Source organism: Pleurodeles waltl, chromosome 4_2 (assembly GCF_031143425.1).
Source record: "Pleurodeles waltl isolate 20211129_DDA chromosome 4_2, aPleWal1.hap1.20221129, whole genome shotgun sequence".
Lineage (NCBI taxonomy): Eukaryota > Metazoa > Chordata > Amphibia > Caudata > Salamandridae > Pleurodeles > Pleurodeles waltl.
In genome coordinates this window covers 668,310,288-668,330,481 of record NC_090443.1, presented here as the reverse complement: position 1 = coordinate 668,330,481, position 20,194 = coordinate 668,310,288, and the positions used below count along the sequence as shown (strand labels likewise).

At 43.7% G+C, this 20,194-nt stretch overlaps 1 protein-coding gene across 2 annotated transcripts in view; it reads left to right on the top strand.

The window, feature by feature from the left end:
• The window catches only part of MIGA1 (mitoguardin 1), a 457,181-nt gene that overhangs the window by 367,280 nt on the left and 69,707 nt on the right, over nucleotides 1-20,194 (top strand). For both annotated transcript variants that reach the window (XM_069232246.1, XM_069232247.1), the window contains exon 14: nucleotides 16,787-16,840. In XM_069232246.1, the coding sequence (XP_069088347.1) occupies nucleotides 16,787-16,840 (54 nt within the window). The remainder of the gene's footprint in view (nucleotides 1-16,786; nucleotides 16,841-20,194) is intronic.

Genomic DNA, 20,194 nt, shown 5'->3' with positions numbered 1-20,194 from the left:
AGGTTCATCATTAAACGATACCTGATTTCATATCACAAAACTTGCACAATTGCACAAAAAAAAGAAGAAAAAAAAGAGACACGTCCTATTTTTTGTTTTTGCAGTTTGTTTTTTGCACTAAGGATAAGACCGCACAAGCTGACTTGACACTATTTTGCTGGGTTCATAAAAGAAGAAGTAAAAATGTATGCTTCCTACTTTTCAAATGTGAAACATACTGCTTAATTTCTGGTGACATCAGTTAGCCAGTTCATTCATGTACCATGATTCATTTGTTAAAATAGCCTATTGCTCTTTTAAAATAATTTTAGTGAAAAAATACACATCACATTTCTGTTTTTTCAAAACATTTTCTTCTGTTTCCTGAGTTGTGTATTACACAAGAAGCACAAACGTTACCCTGGAGCAACTTCCTCCATTATGTTGAAATGTTTCTCTGTAAAGTATTATTTAAAAAAAAAAAGTAAAAAAAAAAACATTAGCAAAGTCAACAGTTCAGTAGTTGCATTATAAAGGCGAGACCTATTGGTTTTGCCAACACCTGAGTATTATATGCACATAGCAAAACCCACTATAAATCTGATTGGACTGGTTGTTTTCTATAATGAAAATACCATTGGAATCCATTTTGCCGTCTCTAGGTTTACTATAATTTCAACTATGAACTTATCTTTGTCTGCAGTCTTTTGCCATTGAAAGGGCTTACGGAACAGGGCAGTCTGTGATTCCCAAATGGCAAGAGCTCTAGGCATTAATTACAAGGAAACCTTGAGAAACCACATAGGAAAATCCACACGCAACATAGGAAAATCTGCACCAGACATCCACACTGGAAAATCCACATGGGACAGGGTTCAACTACAAAAAATGAAGATTTATTTAAAATCTAAAAAAAAATATTGCAGTAGAGATGTCAATGATTAGGCAATTCAATTCAGAATCTTCAAAATTCAAATAAATGTGGATCCCCGTAGGCATTGGTAGCTGTGCTCTATTCTAGTCTACAGCTGGAACCAAAAACGGTCCAGCACAGAGCAAGTAATAAATCGAAGAGCAAATATTCATATGGACTATTGACCTTAAAGGCAGGAGAGAATCATGAAAACTTTCTTTATTATTTGTGTTTGTGTTAGAAATGGGGTTTCTGGTTGGCTAGGATATGCACCTAAGCAAGGCAGAACCCACCCACTCTAGTCAGGGCAAGGGAGTTACACATCCAAGATAACCCCTACTCACTCCGTTGGTAGCTTGGCATGAGCAGTCAGGCCTATCGCAGAGGCAATGTGTAAAGTGTTTGCACAACACACACAACACACGTGCCGCACTATCCCCACCACAAAGGAAACACAACACCAAGTTATATAATAATAAATTGTATTGTACTCAACATAATTATTAGACCAAACGCAACATGCCAGTAATACCCTGCTACTCAAGCAGTTGTCAGAACGTTACACAATAGTTACTCTGCAGAACCAGCAGTAGTCACACATAACACACAGGTTACTTATTATTCTGCAACATGAGCATGTAACAGGGTCGATGACCCCACCGGAAGAGACGTGGGACCTGGGCCGATAGAAGCGTGCCCCAGGGGCATGGTAAAGGGAATCCCATGCCTGAGTCGGAGCACACGGGCCAAGAACCCAGAGGAGGAGGCACGACGGGACGGAAAAGAGGAACAAGATGCTGAGGCGAGGGACGAGGAGTGCGGACGCCCAGAAGAAGGAGGGAGAGACTTGTGTGCGGAGACTGGGAGTGGAGACCGGATTGCAGAGAACACGGAGCAGAGACTGGAGAAGAGCGGGGAGAGGAAGCAGAACGCTGAGGTTGTTCATGAGTCCCAGTTTCGTGAATCAGCAGCCTGCCACGTCCCAGGAGGGACGTGGCTAGCCCAGGTACGTGTCCATATCCAGGGCTCTGCTACTACTCTGTTAAAAAGAAAGAAAAAAGAGCAGGAAGAGAGAATTAACGGCCAGGGAGGGGGTGGGGTGGGGGGAAGGAGAAACCTAAGACAAGAATACTTGAGAAAAGGGAAAAGTCCTCAAGAAACTAGACTACCAGGGGAAAAAAACATGGTGTTTTCTTGGGAGCACATTTCACAATAAGCACTAGATAAATATATGAGCACAAAACAAAGTACATTGACACAGTGTGGTCACGTTTGGCACTAAAACCCTCACTTTAACTTCCCCACTATAAGTGCTATAAATGTATATATCCCCAATACACTTACTGTCTCTGCCGGTCTTCTGTTTTCTCTTATGCTCCTATACGACAGTAATGGGGCCGTGAGACATATCTGAAAGAAACAAAAGAGAGAATCATGTACAAGATCCCCCAAGGAAGAGCTAGAAGAGAAAAGAAGGAGAGAGAGAGAGAGACCAAAAGAAGAAGAAAAAGGACGATTTGAAGAGCTCTACTTAAGGAGTGTAAAAAGGGAAAAAGAAAGTACACAAACGAGAATAAAGTAACACCTATTTTGGAACAGTTTACCACAAGTTATCTGGTTTCTGTAAGTCCTCCCGAGTGGTGTTAAAAAAAAAAAAACTTCCAAAATAACCCACGACAAAGCAGTAGTCAGAAATCACATTACTAAAGAAATGCACTTGTCATAGAAATATCATAAATGGCCATATCAGGAACATTATAAAACATATGGGAAGTCAAAAGAACATATCAGCAAAGAATGCCCATAAAAGGAATATCAGCACATATGTGGCACATCATCAGAGAACAAGGAAAACACATAAGTATACAATGTCCTTATCAGGAACATTTAGAACACAAATTACTTGTCATGATGAAAAGACGGCACCTCTAGTGCCATCATGTAACTGGGGTGGCCCCAGGCGCTCCACTGCGCAAACGGGGTCCGTTTGGTGATTTTCGTGGGAGGGGGCAGCACGCACCCCCTCTGTTTTTATATCTGGCTCCTGCCGGGGCACGCAATCTCTGATGCCCCCCTGGACCACGACTGGCCCTCCTACATGGGGGGGGCAAAGCATAAAACAACACTTGGGGCCACAAGGGGAGATCATACTCTGTGGTCTCAAAAGACGCAGTTAGGGCTCTGGTGGCGCAGGGGGAGCCTCCGATGCAGCTTCCATCCCTTCGCCCATCTCCAAAACAGCCAGGGGCCCGGTGGGGCGGGGAGCCACTGATGAGGCTTCCTTCCTTGCCCATCTCCTTCCAACACAGTAAGGCCTGCTTGTGTTACGGGGTGCTCCCCATAGCGTACCTCACCCTGGAGGCACTCTGGGAACATGCTTGCTCCGATTTCCCTTTTTTTCGGGGGCACAGGCCGGAGTGGAATTCCAACACGTTCCCGGCTTCTCTCAGATAAGCCACCCGGGTCGCGGTGGTGATCTTGGGCAGTGGCGAAAGCGCGTTTCCAAGTGCGAAGGGATTGCAAACCAAAAGCGCTTCTCCAGGTGCTTTTTCAACAGACCCACAGTGCCCAGATCCAGCACCTTAAAGAAGGTGTGCTCTCACAGCACCGTAAACAGAGCGTTCTCCAGGTGCTACATCAGGGGAAAGGAAGCGCTCCTTATGCGATTTCGGAAGTTACAGGGGTCAGGGGCCACAGCATCCTATTCCTAGGGGAGCAAGTACAATGGAGCACTGGGTGGCAGGGCCAAGCTGCAAACCAGCGCAATGTGGATGCAGGCAAGTGGCAGTTCCTCACAGTGACCAGGCAGGCCACAGGTCAGCACAGCAGCAGCAGTCCAAGGCAGTTCCTGCTGAGTCCCTCCAGCAGCATTCTGTGTCCAGTTCCAAAATGTCTCAAAAAAATCCCCTGTACTTATACTCAGTTTTTGCAGTGGGTTAACAAAGAAGGGGAGAGGAGGTTCCAATCAGTTACAACTGGTTCTGGGAGTGCCCCCTCTCTCCTCCAGCACAGGCTGCAAACATCAGTTTGGGCAAACTACCCTTTTGTGTGAGGCCAGGGCACAGCCTTTTCAGATGAATGTGTGCCCCGCCTCCCCCTTCTCTTAGCCCTGGAAGACTATTCAAAATGTAAATGGAGTTCTGTGACACCTCTACTCTCCCTGTGTACAGGCTGTCTGAAAAGTATGCACAAAGCACAACTGTCACTCTTCCCAGACGTGGATTGGAGTCAAGCTGCAAAACACCAGTCATAAGCACAGAGAAATGCTCACTTTCTGGAAGTGGCATTGCTTTAATAGTAATAAAAAATCTACTTCCACCAGTAAGCAGCATTTCTCACTACCATTACAACCATAGCAAACATGCCTACGCTACCCCTCATAAATCAGACAATACCTCCTAGACATAAGGCAGGGCACTTCCAATGCAATCCTACGAGAAGGCAGCACTCACAGCAGTGAGAAACCAAATAGGCTGTTAGTCACTACCAGGACAGACCACGCTACTGGGCACATTTCCTGCCTTCTACCTACATAGCACCCTGCCCATAGGACTAGCTAGGGCCTACATTAGGGGTGACTTACATGTAGTAAAATGGAAGTTCTGGGCCTGGCAAGTAAATTTAGATGCCAGGTCCCTGTTGCAGAAAACTGTGCACGAAGGCCTTGCGCTAGCAGGCCTGAGACATGTTAGACAGGCTACTTTAGTAGGTGGCGCAAGCAGCGCTGAAGGCCCACTAGTAGCATTTAATTTACAGACCCTGGGTATAGGGATACCACTGTACAAGGTATTTACAGGTAAATTAAATATGCCTATCAGGTATATGCCAATCATTCCAACTTTAGAATGGAGAGTACCTGCACTGTAGCACTGATCAGCAGTGATAAAGTGCTCAGAGTCCTGGAGCCAACAGCGAGAGGTCAGAAAAAATAGGAGGAATGAGGCAAAAAGTCAGGGGATGAACCTGCCTAAAGGGCCAGGTCCAACAGTGTGCAAGCTGTATAAGTTGCCAGGTGAATAATTAATGTCAGCAACTTTCTAATCTTCACATCATTTAAAGCAACACCCAAAACAGGAATCAACACACCAAAGATATCCAAAAGCACTTGTTCAAAACCAAGCTTTATTCATTTAGTCCACATGATATACTCTAGGCCAGCGATTCCTAACCCGCGGTATGTCCTCCCCCCCCCCCCCCCCCACCCCCCAGGGGTCTATGACACATTCCCAGGGGGTCCGCAGGCCTGGGACGACAGGAAGGCACTTGCCCAACTGAGGCCTCTGACAGAAAAAGTGTTTTTTTATTTTTATATTTATTACTTCCGTAGTGCAGCAATTTTAAAAGAACCACTGCAAAGTTCCTTTTAGATCAAGCATCATTCCTTCAAAAATAAGTGTCAGGATAACTGGTGATTAATGTTTCTGCTGGAGAGAGATGTGAGATGTGAGTTTTGTATAGTGACAGTTTTAACTCATCTAAGGTAGCGCAAATGGTTAATATGCCTGCTGCAAAGAACGTGTATCATGCGAAGAGCAGTATTTTATGTGCACAGCACAGTGGGTTACTGCTTTTGTCACAGAGATTCTTTTGTTACTGAGAAGTTATAAGTTACAATCGTAACCTAGCACAGTCAGCTATAAACTTCCATCAAAGAGCTGCATGCAAACTGCATGACACAAATTAGAAAGTAATTTTTTTTCCCACCTTTTCATTTTCCTTATGCTGCTAAAAAAGATTTGCTTACATAGAAATACATTCTTATTATTAAAGGCAAGGCTAGCCAGTGTTATGTTCTGAATCCTGAGTTTATGCTTCTTCAAATCATGCACTCTTAGAAAATGCCTACCAGTGTGGATGACTTGAATCCTACACCTTGTAGTCCCGACACCCTACTCTGGTATGAGAGGTGCTAAAAAACAAATTAATTAAATGTGACAGAGAGGCTGTGGAAAGGTGAGAGGCTCTTATGGTTTTACTTCCTTTCCCCACCACATATTTATGTGAAAAAACTTTCTCAGATCTTATGTACCTAAAAAATGAAAACAGAAATCGCTTGGGGAATGTAGACTCTAAACCTGAGGATTCAGCTTTTAGAAATAAAATCAAACATTGAAAAGTTAGTCACCAAGACACAGCACCAACTTTCCCATTAAACGTTTTCAATTTCTGCATATGTTTTTTCCAATATAAAATAGTTATATCTTTAGTAATTTGAGTATTTGTTTGGTGTGTACTTGTTTGTGTATTTTTTGCAAATTACTGTTTTAATGTTTGAAGTTTAAATTGTACAAATTACTTTGGGGTCCGCGGCTTCCTGTAATGATTCGGTGGGTGTCCTCAGGAGTAAAAAAGTTGGGGACCACTGCTCTAGGCTATACTAAAGCCTAGTAACAGTTGTGAGCCAATTCAGTGGCAGATTAAAATAAGCTGTCTTTCCACAAACAAACTTATCCTTCAGTGGGTTCAGCTGCTGTCTTGTAAGTTTTGGGGTGATCTACCAAGGGGGGGACAGGGCTGAGAAAAAGGGGGAGGTCCCAAAACACGTTTTCCACATACATTTTGCCATAGGGACTTTGAACACGACTACAGCACGAACCGATGATCGGAGTTACACCAAATATGGTGAAAGCTAGCTCTTGCTCCAGAAAGCGTGCTTTTTGTGATTTGGTGTAAATCCGTTAGATAATTTTGGAGCAATTAGAGATTAACAAATATAGATATCAAAGGATGTGGATTCTCCTTTTACCGTGCTGATATCTGATTGGCTGCCAACACCTCAACAAGGAAGTGTTGGCAGCCATTGTGGGACTCTCTTTCAAAAAAGTAAAAAAAAAAAAAAAAGTGGGGCCAGGTTAGGCTCACGCTGAGCCCATAGCCGTGGTCTAGGTGTCCCTCACGGACTCCACCAGGGCTAAAAACCTTTTTTTTATTTTTATTAATGTTGGAAACATTTGCAGATCTGGATCAGCCGATTTTTCCGATATTTATCTAAAAAAAAAAAAAAAAAAGGGCGGTCTCCCTCCTTTTTAATTTTTTTTATTTTTATTTATTTTGCCTCTGTGTAGGACAGGTTCTGTGGACATTGAAGGTTTGAAATATGAGGGGGATGCACTTGGCCCCCATCCTAGGGCTTCTATTGGCATGGGTGACCACCACCTCCCCGGAGCTGTGTTGCAGAAATGTGTGGGGGCTAAATCTGAAATTCATGCAGGGGGGCCCAGAGATGCAGGCAGGGAAAGAGATGAAATGATTGCTTTTGTGGACATGGAGCTGAATGTTTAGCAGCTCTCTGTCTGCAAAAGCAATGCTGGCTCTTGAAGGAGGCAGGGAGCCCGCTAGGACCGTGGGGGCCCTGAGGCTCACCCTGCGATCCCATTGCACACTGAGTACCCAGGGGGCACCCATGTGAGATGGTCGCCAGGGTCAAAACTGGCCTGGGGAGGTGGTTCGCTCAGCCCCCCAGGAGAGGACAAGAAAACTAATTTGTCACAGTCACATACAGATTGCACTCTAGATCAAAGATGCATTCACCTCCACAAAGTATTTCAGATTGTTTTATAATATAATTGCGGAGTAAACGCATCATCTTCGTCAAGCCCAGGAGTTAGGATCATTAGTCCTATTCAGAAGTGGAGGTTCAACTGGGGTACCTGCTACATTTCTATTTCTCATTGCTTCCTGTTGAGGTTTAGTTTCTGTGAAATGAGCATTATGGTCAGAAAGGGAGCTCACCTGCTCATTTATCCAACAAGAATCATCAGTTTTGCACAAAATGTCTACCCAACTGAAGTACTTTCTACTGGTTAGTTAGTTCTACCTCGTTGGGTAAATGTCCAGTGTGTATTCTACACTAGCCGCCTAATGCACCATGAGGAGATGTCTCCAGCGACCTTGTGTGTGTGTTTGGCAATGGGAATGTTCCTTGTGCGTCTGTCTCCAGAATTGTGTGATAACATGAATCCTCCTATATCAAGGCCAACAAGAGTACAAAGGCACCCCAGAGGGCCCCCCAGTGCGTTTTCTGCCAGTTTTGATGGTGCGTTCTTGATGCCAAGGAATATGAGGACATCTCCACAAAACAAAGAAGCACTTACTTCATATAGATAAGAGGAAGGACTCTGGTTTGGTGGAGATTTACGTCTTTGTAGTCTTGTTAGCCTCTCTCTAAAGGAGTATTCATGTTACCACAGAATTCTAGAGAAACAGGCAACAGGAACCATCATGTTGCCAACAGGCACACAAGGTCACTGGTGATATTTCCTTATGCTTCATTACACAGCTGTTGTTGTAAAATACATACTGGACATTTACCCAAGGAGACAGGAAGAACTCCCCTTGGGTAGATATTTGTTGGATAAAAGGTCAGGTCAGGTTCCTTTGTGGCAAAGGTACTGACACACAAACACTCTCACACCCACTCAGAGACACACACACCCACTCACACATACACTCACAGACACTCACTCACAGAGACACTCTCACAGAGACATCCTCTTACACCTACTTACGCCCAGACAGGCATTCTCACACCCACTCTCACATCCACATAGACCCTTTCACACCCACTCTCATACCGAGACACTATCACACCCACTCTCACACACCAAGACGTCCTCTCACACCTATTCTCACACCCAGAGAGAAAGGCCCTGTGGCCAACTCCCACTGCACACGGCCAAAGGTTGAGTGTTTAGGGGGGGTTGGCTGAAGGGACTGGCCACTTTGGCCGAGCCCGGCAGTGGTTAGATTGAGGAATAGTAATGAAAATTACTTTACGTAAAAAAAAAAAACATAGAAATTCAATGAAAAAAAAAAGGTTACAGGGAAGTTATAGCTAGGTTCTGAATTTACTCACACAAAACCAGGAAAATTCAGCAGTTATATTTAGTTATTTAAGGTAACTGTAACCCATGTCCTAAAGTAACTATAATTTATGCCCTCACCATGCACTGCTAATTACCCCAGATATTACAGCACTCATTACAACTTCTATAACATCATTATTAAAGATATAAATGGCATTAGCAGTCAAACTATTGAAGAAAAAACAGTGCAAGTGTGTGTGCGTGTGTGTGTGTGTGTGTGTGTGTGTGTATATATATATATATATATATATGTTCAATGGCATGTGTAGCTGCAGATACACATGCTGTGCATTATCCTGCCATCTAGTGTTGGGCTCGGAGTGTTACAAGTTGTTTTTCTTCGAAGAAGTCTTTTCGAGTCACGAGACCGAGGGACTCCTCCCTTTCGGCTCCATTGCACATGGGCGTCGACTCCATCTTAGATTGTTTTCTTTCCGCCATCGGGTTCGGACGTGTTCCTCTTCGCTCCGTATTTTGAATCGGGAAAGTTAGCTAAGTATCGAAAAATTAGACGGTATTGTTTGCGCTCGGTACCGGTTTAGTGTTAGTACATCGACACCGATAGTAGAAGCGCTCCGGCGGCCCTTCGGGGCTTCCACTCTTCAGCAGGGCCTGGTCGACCCGACCGCGTCCATCGTCGAAACTCATGGACCGGACCCCCTTCCGCTTCTGCCCGACTTGCCACGCCAAGTATCCTTACACAGACCAACACTTGGTCTGTAATCTGTGTCTATCACCGGAACACAGGGAGGATACTTGCGAGGCCTGTCAGGCATTTCGATCGAAAAAGACCCTACGCGATCGAAGAGCCAGAAGACTTCAGATGGCGTCGACACCAGCCGAACAGATCTACGTCGAGGAAGAGGAGAGAATCTCCATTCAAGAATCGGACTCGAACGACTCCGAAAGTGAGCAACCGAAGGCACAGCAAAAAACTGTGTGTAAACCTGCCCCGGCCAAGCCTCACTCCAAGATTATAAAGGCCAAGGGGATGCCACCGCCAACAGGCCATGGCTTAACCCTAAAACACGGTGACCAACCATCGCACCGAAAAAGGCCTCCCAACAGCCGAAGACATCCGACTCCGGTCGAGATACCGGCTCCGAACCATCTCGGCACCGAGAGGGCGACACGCCCAAGATGAAAAAGGTTTCCTCGGAGCCGAAAAAGACTGGTCCAAAACCTTTGGTGCTGAAAAAGGCAGCCTCGGAGCCGAAGATAGGTTCCTACACAGAAGAGCACGGACTTTCCAGCCAAATGCAAGGGCACAGATTTGAGCAGGAATTCAGTATGGGAGAGCCAGACCATACTCAAAGGAGGCTGCACATCCAGAAAGAGACTGGTAAAATTCAAACTCTTCCTCCAATAAAAATAAAGAGAAAGCTAGCATTCCAGGAGTCGGAAATGCAGCCAAAGCCAAAGGTGGCTAGAGACAGAACACCACCACCAAGGTTTGCGCCACAGCCTTCTCCACTGCACTCACCACAGCTGTCCCCGGTAACAACACCCCCAATGCAGTCACCAACACACACTGGGATGACACAGGATGACCCGGATGCATGGGACTTATATGATGCACCAGTCTCCGACAACAGTCCCGATTGTTACCCAGCAAGGCTGTCACCACCAGAGGACAGCACTGCATATATGCAGGTGTTATCAAGAGCAGCTACTTTCCACAATGGAGCTATGCATGCGGAGCCAATAGAAGATGACTTCTTATTTAATACCTTGGCATCCACTCACAGCTCTTATCAAAGTTTGCCAATGCTCCCAGGCATGCTCAAGCACGCCAAACAGGTGTTCCAAGACCCAGTGAAAGGCAGAGCTATCACGCCTAGGGTGGAGAAGAAATATAAACCTCCCCCAAAGGACCCTGTGTTTATAACACAGCAACTGACACCAGATTCGGTAGTCGTGGGAGCGGCCAGAAAGAGAGCAAACTCCCAATCATCAGGAGACGCACCACCGCCCGACAAGGAAAGTCGGAAGTTTGATGCTGCAGGCAAACGAGTGGCAGCACAGGCAGCCAATCAATGGCGGATTGCCAATTCACAGGCTCTACTGGCTCGCTACGACAGGGCACACTGGGACGAGATGCAACATATAATACAGCACTTGCCCAAGGAAAACCAAAAACTTGCCCAACAGGTTGTTGAGGAAGGACAAGCGATTTCCAACAACCAGATAAGGTCTGCCCTGGACTCGGCAGACACAGCAGCACGGACAGTGAACACTGCGGTAACCATTCGCAGGCATGCATGGTTACGCAGCTCGGCTTTTAAACCGGAAATCCAGCAGGCTGTGCTAAATATGCTGTTTAACCAAGAACAATTGTTTGGGCCAGAGGTGGACACGGCAATAGAAAAGCTCAAAAAGGACACAGACACGGCTAAAGCCATGGGCGCGCTCTACTCCCCACAAAGCAGAGGCACTTTTCGAAGACCACAGTTTAGAGGGGGATTTTGTTCCCAAACCGCAGAGCCTTCCACCTCACAAGCCAGACCCTCCTATCAGGGGCAGTACCAAAGAGGAGGGTTTCGAGGGTCATACAGGGGTGGACAATTCCCAAAAGCAAGGGGGAAATTCCAAAGCCCTAAAACACCCCAAGCCAAACAGTGACTTCAATGTCACAAACCCCCAACACTCAACACCAGTTGGGGGGGGGGGAGAGACTTACCGCATACTACCAAAACTGGACAAACATAACTACGGACGCATGGGTCCTAGCCATTAACCACCATGGTTATTGCAAAGAATTCATAAATTTCCCACCAGATGTGCCCCCAAGAGCACACGGTATGTCCAAACAATACTTAGACCTGTTACAGCTAGAAGTCCAAGTATTGTTACAAAAAAAAGCAATAGAACTAGTACCCAACCATCAAAAAGGAACAGGTGTCTACTCCCTGTACTTCCTAATTCCAAAGAAAGACAAAACGTTGAGACCCATATTAGACCTCAGAACACTGAATCTCTACATCAAATCAGATCACTTCCACATGGTAACACTTCAAGACGTGATTCCCTTGCTCAAAAAACAGGACTACATGTCAACGTTAGATCTCAAGGATGCATATTTCCACATACCCATACATCCTTCTCCGAGGAAATACTTAAGGTTGTAATACAGGGCGTGCATTACCAATTCAAGGTGTTACCATTCGGGATAACAACAGCCCCAAGGGTATTCACAAAATGCCTTGCAGTAGTAGCCGCTCATATAAGGAGACAGCACATGCACGTATTCCCATACTTAGACGACTGGTTAATAAAAACCAGCACTCAACAACAGTGTCTTCTTCACACACAATACGTTATAGAAACTCTACACAAACTAGGGTTCTCTATAAATTACCAAAAATCACATCTACAACCATCCCAAATACAATACTTGGGAGCAACACTCGACACACAAAAGGCGATTGCCACTCCAAGTCCACAAAGAGTACAAGCCTTCCAGAATATAATATTAAACATGCAGCCAAACCAACACTACCAGGTGAGGTTTGTAATGAAACGTCTAGGCATGATGTCTTCATGCATAGCCATTGTCCCAAACGCAAGACTACACATGCGGCCCTTACAACAGTGCCTAGCAACACAATGGACACAAGCACAGGGTCAACTCCAAGATCTAGTGTTGATAGACCGCCAGACACACTTCTCGCTCCAATGGTGGAACCCTATAAATTTAATCCAAGGGCGGCCATTCCAAGACCCAGTGCCTCAATACATGATCACAACAGAGGCGTCCATGATAGGGTGGGGAGCACACCTCAACCAGCACAGTATACAGGGACAATGGGACGTTCAACAAAAACAACTGCACATAAATCATTTAGAACTGTTGGCAGTGTTTCTAGCATTGAAAGCATTTCAACCACTGATAGCCCACATTCTTGTCAAAACAGACAACATGACGACAATGTATTACCTCAACAAGCAAGGAGGGACACACTTGTCACAACTGTGTCTCTTAGCACAAAAGATTTGGCATTGGGCAATTCACAATCACATTCGCCTAATTGCACAATACATCCCAGGGATTCAAAACCAGTTAGCCGACAATCTCAGTCGAGATCATCAACAAACACACGAATGGGAGATTCATCCCCAGATTCTCCAACATTACTTTCTACAATGGGGAACACCAAAAATAGACCTATTCGCAACAAAAGAAAACGCAAAATGCCAAAACTTTGCGTCCAGGTACCCACACCCTCTGTCCAAGGGCAATGCGTTATGGATGAGTTGGTCAGGGATATTTGCTTACGCTTTTTCCCCCTCTCCCACTCATTCCTTATATGGTAAACGAACTGAGTCAAAACAGACTCAAACTAATACTCATAGCACCAACCTGGGCTCGCCAACCGTGGTACACAACACTACTGGATCTATCAGTGGTACCTCATGTCAAATTACCAAACAGACCAGATCTGTTAACCCAACACAAACAACAGATCAGACACCCGAATCCAGCATCGCTCAATCTAGCAATCTGGCTCCTGAAGTCTTAGAATTTGGACACTTAGACCTTACACAAGAATGTATGGAGGTCATTAAACAAGCTAGGAAACCTACTACAAGACATTGTTATGCAAACAAATGGAAAAGATTTGTTTACTACTGCCACAATAATAAAATTCAACCACTACATGCTTCCACAAAAAACATTGTAAGTTTCTTATTACACTTACAAAATTCTAACCTAGCATTCTCTTCTATTAAAATACATCTCACAGCAATATCTGCCTATCTGCAGATTAAACATTCAACATCGCTCTTTCAAATCCCAGTCATCAAAGCATTTATGGAAGGATTAAAAAGAATCATACCCCCGAGAACACCACCAGTCCCTTCGTGGAACCTCAATATTGTATTAACACGACTCATGGGACCACCATTTGAACCCATGCACTCTTGTGATATGCAATACTTAACTTGGAAGGTAGCCTTCCTGATAGCTATCACATCTCTTAGAAGAGTAAGCGAAATACAAGCATTTACTATACAAGAACCCTTTATACAAATACATAAACATAAAGTGGTTCTCCGTACAAATCCAAAATTTTTACCAAAAGTTATATCACCATTCCACCTAAATCAAACAGTGGGACTCTGTCTTTTTTCCACAACCAGACTCAGTAGCAGAAAGAGCCTTACATAAGTTAGACATCAAAAGAGCACTAATGTATTACATTGACAGAACAAAACAGTTTTGCAAAACAAAACAATTATTTGTAGCCTTCCAAAAGCCTCATGCAGGGAATCCTATATCCAAGCAAGGCATTGCCAGATGGATAGTGAAATGTATTCAAACCTGCTTTATTAAAGCAAAAAGGGATCTACCTATTACACCAAAGGCGCATTCCACTAGGAAAAAAGGTGCCACAATGGCTTTTTTAGGGAATATACCTATGACAGAAATTTGTAAGGCAGCCACATGGTCTACGCCTCATACATTCACAAAACATTACTGTGTAGATGTGTTAACAACACAACAAGCCACAGTAGGACAGGCTGTATTACGAACATTATTTCAAACAACTTCAACTCCTACAGGCTAAGCCACCGCTTTTGGAGAGATTACTGCTTACTAGTCTATGCACAGCATGTGTATTTGCAGCTACACATGCCATCGAACGGAAAATGTCACTTACCCAGTGTACATCTGTTAGTGGCATGAGACGCTGCAGATTCACATGCGCCCTCCCACCTCCCCGGGAGCCTGTAGCCGTTATAAGTTGAATGAAACTTGTAAATTTGTAAATAAATACTATTCTTATACACATTGTGTACATACATACTTACTCCATTGCATGGGCACATTTACTATATTCACAACTCCTACCTCACCCTCTGCGGAGAAAACAATCTAAGATGGAGTCGACGCCCATGCGCAATGGAGCTGAAAGGGAGGAGTCCCTCGGTCTTGTGACACAAAAAGACTTCTTCGAAGAAAAACAACTTGTAACACTCCGAGCCCAACACTAGATGGCAGGATAATGCACAGCATGTGAATCTGCAGCGTCTCATGCCACGAACATATGTACACTGGGTAAGTGACATTTTCTATATATATATATATATATATATATATAGGGTGTCCACACTTCCTATACTCAGTCAACAATAAAATTAGAACTACTTTCCCTTTCTCCAGTCATTTCAAACGTTTCTAGATTCAGACTTCTCATGCCTCACACAAAACTCTTTTCTTCTCCTGAATGTTATGTCTAGGACGCATCCTTGAATTTCTGAATCTCTCTTTAGCCTCTTCTTGCAACTCAATCACTTTTGCTTCATTTAAAGTTCTACTAATTCTTACTCATTTCTCATTACATTCTGTAATACAACTTTGTTACACATTACTTAATCTACACACACTCTTCCCAAATGTTATTGGTTTAATAGTTTCGATACTGGAATCCAACTCCCCACATTTAAAAGGTTTCTGTAATAGAAGTTCAACATTTACATAATTTATTTCCAAGAAGTCTTGACCACGAAGAATCAATATGAGAATGACTCATGTCAGCCTGCATGTAAGGGGAAGTTGATTGCAAGTCGCCCCCTTGAGACGAGATTTGTAGGTGGAGACATAACAATTTGAAATGGTCATAATGACTAAATAATCATTTACCAAACTAGCGTACACATTTTCACTAAAATCCTCTTTAGAAACATTTCTTTGATCTAACATTTTATCCCAATAATCAGTATTATAAATATGCAGTTCAACAGATCTAGGGGAAACATATCCAAGTCATGAAGGCCAAAATACCTATCAAAATAATATGAAAATTGTAAAACAATATTCTTAATGCTACACAATAGTTATTTTTTATTTCGGTCATATTTCTTCTACAAAACTCCATCAAACGAATGGTACATCATAAAAACCTCTAAATCTTCAAATGTTACTATGTCAAAAGCAATATGTTCACTTCAAGAGAAAATTAATGAGTAACCTACTACTTTTTACTGGCTACCAAAGATCCAAAATTGTCTTCATTGAAAGCAATCATTTAGACTCTAACTATTTTCCCTGCTTGTCAGTCTTGCAAAATGTGTGCTGTTTTCGCTGCAACAAACATCGGCACCGCTATCAAAATTTGTCTAAAGTTAATTCTCTGCAAAAATGATTGTCTAACGCAGAGTGTAACTCCCGTCTGCATACAGGCACAGGAATTTTTTAAGAGAAACGTCAGTGTAAAAAAAAAAAAAAAAAATGTGTTCAACATCAAAACACATTGCTCAATCCCAATAAATTTGCTACGTATTTAATCTGCAAAAGTACATTTGTTTCAAGACAACTGGCCTTCTTTCAGCAGTCTTGTCAGCTGTATAGTTATGGTTCATGGGTTTTACAACGGCTGTTACAAAGTTACGTGATTATCATCTTTCAATTCAGACTCTTCCTCACCATTGTGCAGGAATACATTTTTTCCTCTCTTCTCTTACCATAATGTTTACAGGTTTGGATGCTTCACATGGACACAAGTGTCATAAACATTATTATCTTCTGTTTCCAATATCCTTCCTTGGACAAATGATTCCCTTATTGTGTATTATTCTCAGTCTGACTCTTAATTTCAGAACTATGAACTTTGCTGTGCTGACATTGTTTTTCCATTTCAAATACCTTTGGCTTTATAGCACTCGCTTTGGCCCCATATCTTGGCATAACTACAGGTGAAATTGAGAACAACTGCTCCTGCTGCTCACTGTAAGAAACATTCTGCAAGCTTTGTCATCAACAACTAAATGTGTTTTCCTGCCAGGCACCAGTATTTAATTAAAGAAAAATTGATGTATTTGTTTCCAATCTGGGCGGATACAGACGGTTAATGAAATAATAATTAAACACTTGCTTTTTTATCATCTCTTAACGGTACAAAACACCATGTTTAAGTAAAGGGTGAAGCATGATTGTTAGAGCTGCCAACTTGTATTTCACGGCTTGTTTTCTTAGCCAAGGCATCTTCCATATTGGCAGTGATTGATTTCTGTGTTCTCTCTTTAGGCTGTCGCTACAAGTTGCTGGTCCATTCTAAAGCAAAAGAAACAACAAATGAAGGTAACATTCTCAGAAGATGCTACAAATATGGGTAATCACGTATCTAAAATCTCACTCTGTAAGAGTGTATTCTCTTTTTCGTATGGTTCTTATTTCTCCTCACAGATCCCTGTCATACGAGCTGTAACCCACAAAAAGAGCAAGTACCGTCAACCATTAGGTTTTGGCAAGCTATTACCATGGTTATTTTTCTATTTTTTTTAATTGCAAGCATTAGTCACAAAAAAAACATATGCTAGAAATAAAAATGATAAATTAAAAAAATAACCATTGCACGTCATTTTAATACAGCAGCTCGGGTGCTTCCTAATAGGTAGGCATACTAAGAACAGGTATAGAAACCCTCTATAGTTTAGTGCACACCAAAGGGAAGTGTGATTCTTATTGGTGCTAAGAAATTTACTATTTGCTTTCAATTACTGTTTAAACACACGAGGATGACTTAAAATAAAAATTATAAGGAATGAAAAGAAAGAAACATTGGCCAACTAAAATAATGGCCTGTGAGCACTTTAACTGGAGAGCACTTCTTTTTATGGAGATGCTCATACTGAGGTCTGACAAAATGCCATGCCTCACAAATAGAGAGCCAGCAGCTGAGGAGAGCTGACTGACTGCCCCAGTCTGTACACTGTGGGGAGCGGAAACAATATGTTCATGACAGTTGAAAGAACCCATTGATGAAGAGGGCTGCAGCACAGCTTTTCTATACATTTTTATATATTTTTTTTAATGCACGGGGCTGGCAAGCCCTAATAAATGTTGTACTGGCTGAATTGTTCACATGAGGACATGTAGCTTCTATGGTAGATCCTGCGATTGGAAACAGGAAGGCAAAACTTGCCATATTGAGGAAAATTCACTGTTCTGGCATGAATCCCCACCCCCCCCCCCCCCTCCCTCAACAAATTATAAGATGATTAGAAGTTTGAAAATGTTTGACTATCTTTATAACTCCTGCATACAGTTAAGAAATGTAGAAGAATTTGGTCTTATTTGTTTGAAAATTATTAATAACCTTTACCAGCAAATATCAACTCTTCTCATTACCTAATCCAACCCAATCATTTGTAGGTTGTAAATTATTCAAATGGTTTTAGACAACCTCTGAATACTTTGGGGGGTTATTCTAACTTTGGAGGAGTGTTAATCCGTCCCAAAAGTGACGGAAAAGTGACGGATTTACCACCAGCCGTATTACGAGTTCCATAGGATATAATGGACTCGTAATACGGCTGGTGGTAAATCCGTCACTTTTCCGTCACTTTTGGGACGGATTAACACCTCCTCCAAAGTTAGAATAACCCCCTTTGTGTCTTAAGAAAGGCTGGAATTGATTGGAATGAGGTCTGGGGACTAAGACCACTGGGCTAGCCCAGGGACTTTTAGAGGGCTCAATCACCCCTAGTTCCAGCACCTTGCTGACTTCAGCTCTGATGCTTTCCCTGACGTGATCAAACTGTAAACTGTAAATGTTTCTTTTAACAGGCAGTCTGTCTTCAGTATCCACATCTTGGGCACACCAGGTAGTTTGACCAGTGGTCAAGGAAAAGAGCTCAGCATACTGCCTCAGGACCTGCGTGCAGCCAGTCTGCAGTTTGGGCAGTCAGGGTGTCTGAGCAGACACACCCTCAAGAGACCCATCTGCAGTGTTGTGGGAGAGGTTCGCTCTCTTCTTCCTGGTCTTCATCAGTGACCATCATAATGGTCACATCAGCCTGGTCATGGTAGGGTTTAAGGCGGTTCATGTGGATGATCCTGTGAGGCCTTCTGGGATTGCCACGGCCCACTAGATAGGTGACCTCGCCTGTTCTTTCAAAGATAGGATAGGGTAGGGTCCACTCCATTTGTCCTGAAGGGCCCTAGGAGCCACAGGCTGCAACACCTGTACCTTCTGCCCTGTGGTTCTCTGCCAGTGCAGCCTTTTGGACAAATAACTGCTTCTGAAGCTCTTGGCTGGCCTCAAGGTATTTGTTTGCTTTCTCCATGTACTCAGCCATTCTGAAGCGAAGGCCAAGCACATAGTCCACAATGTCTTGTTTTGGCTCTTTGAGAGGCATCTCCCAGCCTTCCCTCATTAGACTGGCCCCCTAACAGGATGGTCAAACAAAAGTTCAAAAGGACTAAAGCCCACTCCCTTCTGTGGCATTGTTCTATAGGTGAAAAGCGGGCATGGCAAAAAGCCATCCCTTCTCCTGAACTTTTCAGGGAGTCCTGTGATCACACCTTTCATAATCGTGTTGAATCTCTCAACCAGACCATTTATTTGTGGGTGGTATGGGGGTAGTAAACCTATAAGTCACTCCGCATTGCTTTATGGTAAGTAGACATGAAGTTTCTACCTCTGTCTGAAACCACTTCCTTAGAGAAACCCACTCTAGTAAAGATACTTATGAGGGCTCTGGCACCTGCAGGGGTAGTGGTAGTCTTAAGGGGAATTCTCAGGATACCTGGTGGCATGATCCTCTACCACCAGTATAAATCTGTTCCCTGGTGCTGTTTGAGCATCAAGGGAACAAACAATGCCAATCCCTACCCTTTCAAAGGGAACCTCAACCACTGAAAGTGGAATTGCGAGGGCATTTGGTTTGTCACCTGTCTTGACACTGGCTTGACAGGTGACACAGGAGTTGCAGAACTCTTTAACCTTCTTGGACAAATCTGGCCAGTAGAGGTGGTTGACTAATCTACTCCAAGATGCCTAGCTAGAGGGATGTCATGGGCAGGTGTGAGTAAGAACTCCTTTTACTGCGGAGGCACTACTACTCTCCTAGTGACACAAGGTTTGGAGCCTCTGGCCTCATTGTAAAGAAGCCCGTCCTCCCAGCCAGTTCTGTGGGGATCACTGACATCTCCCTTTTCCTGGTCAGCAGCTTGCTGTCTCAGGCTTTCCAGAATAGGACAGGTCCTTTGTTTCTGGCAAAGATCTTCCCTAAAGAGTCCCCCTGGGCCTAGGAGCTCTGCCGTGTAAGGCCCTAGTTCCTGGGGATCAGTTTCCTCAAGGACTGACAGGTATTCTCCCAGAGGAGAGGAGACCTGAGCTTGTGTCCCCTCAGAAGTTGGTTTCTCAAACTTCTTGCCTTTTTTCTTGGAGAGATGGTCCATTATTCCAGGCTCCAACACTTCTTTTTCACCCTGGGTTTTGCTTTGTGCTTCGGTTGTCACACACCCATTCAGGTATTCCAAGCATGGCTGCATGGGTTTTCAGCTCTACCTCAGCCCATGCTGAGGTCTCCAGATCATTACCTAGCTAACATTCTACTGGGATTGCAGAGGGCATGACCACCTAGTCCGGGCCAGTAACCTCTCCCTATTCCAAGGTCACCATAGTCATGGGATGAACCTTGACAATGT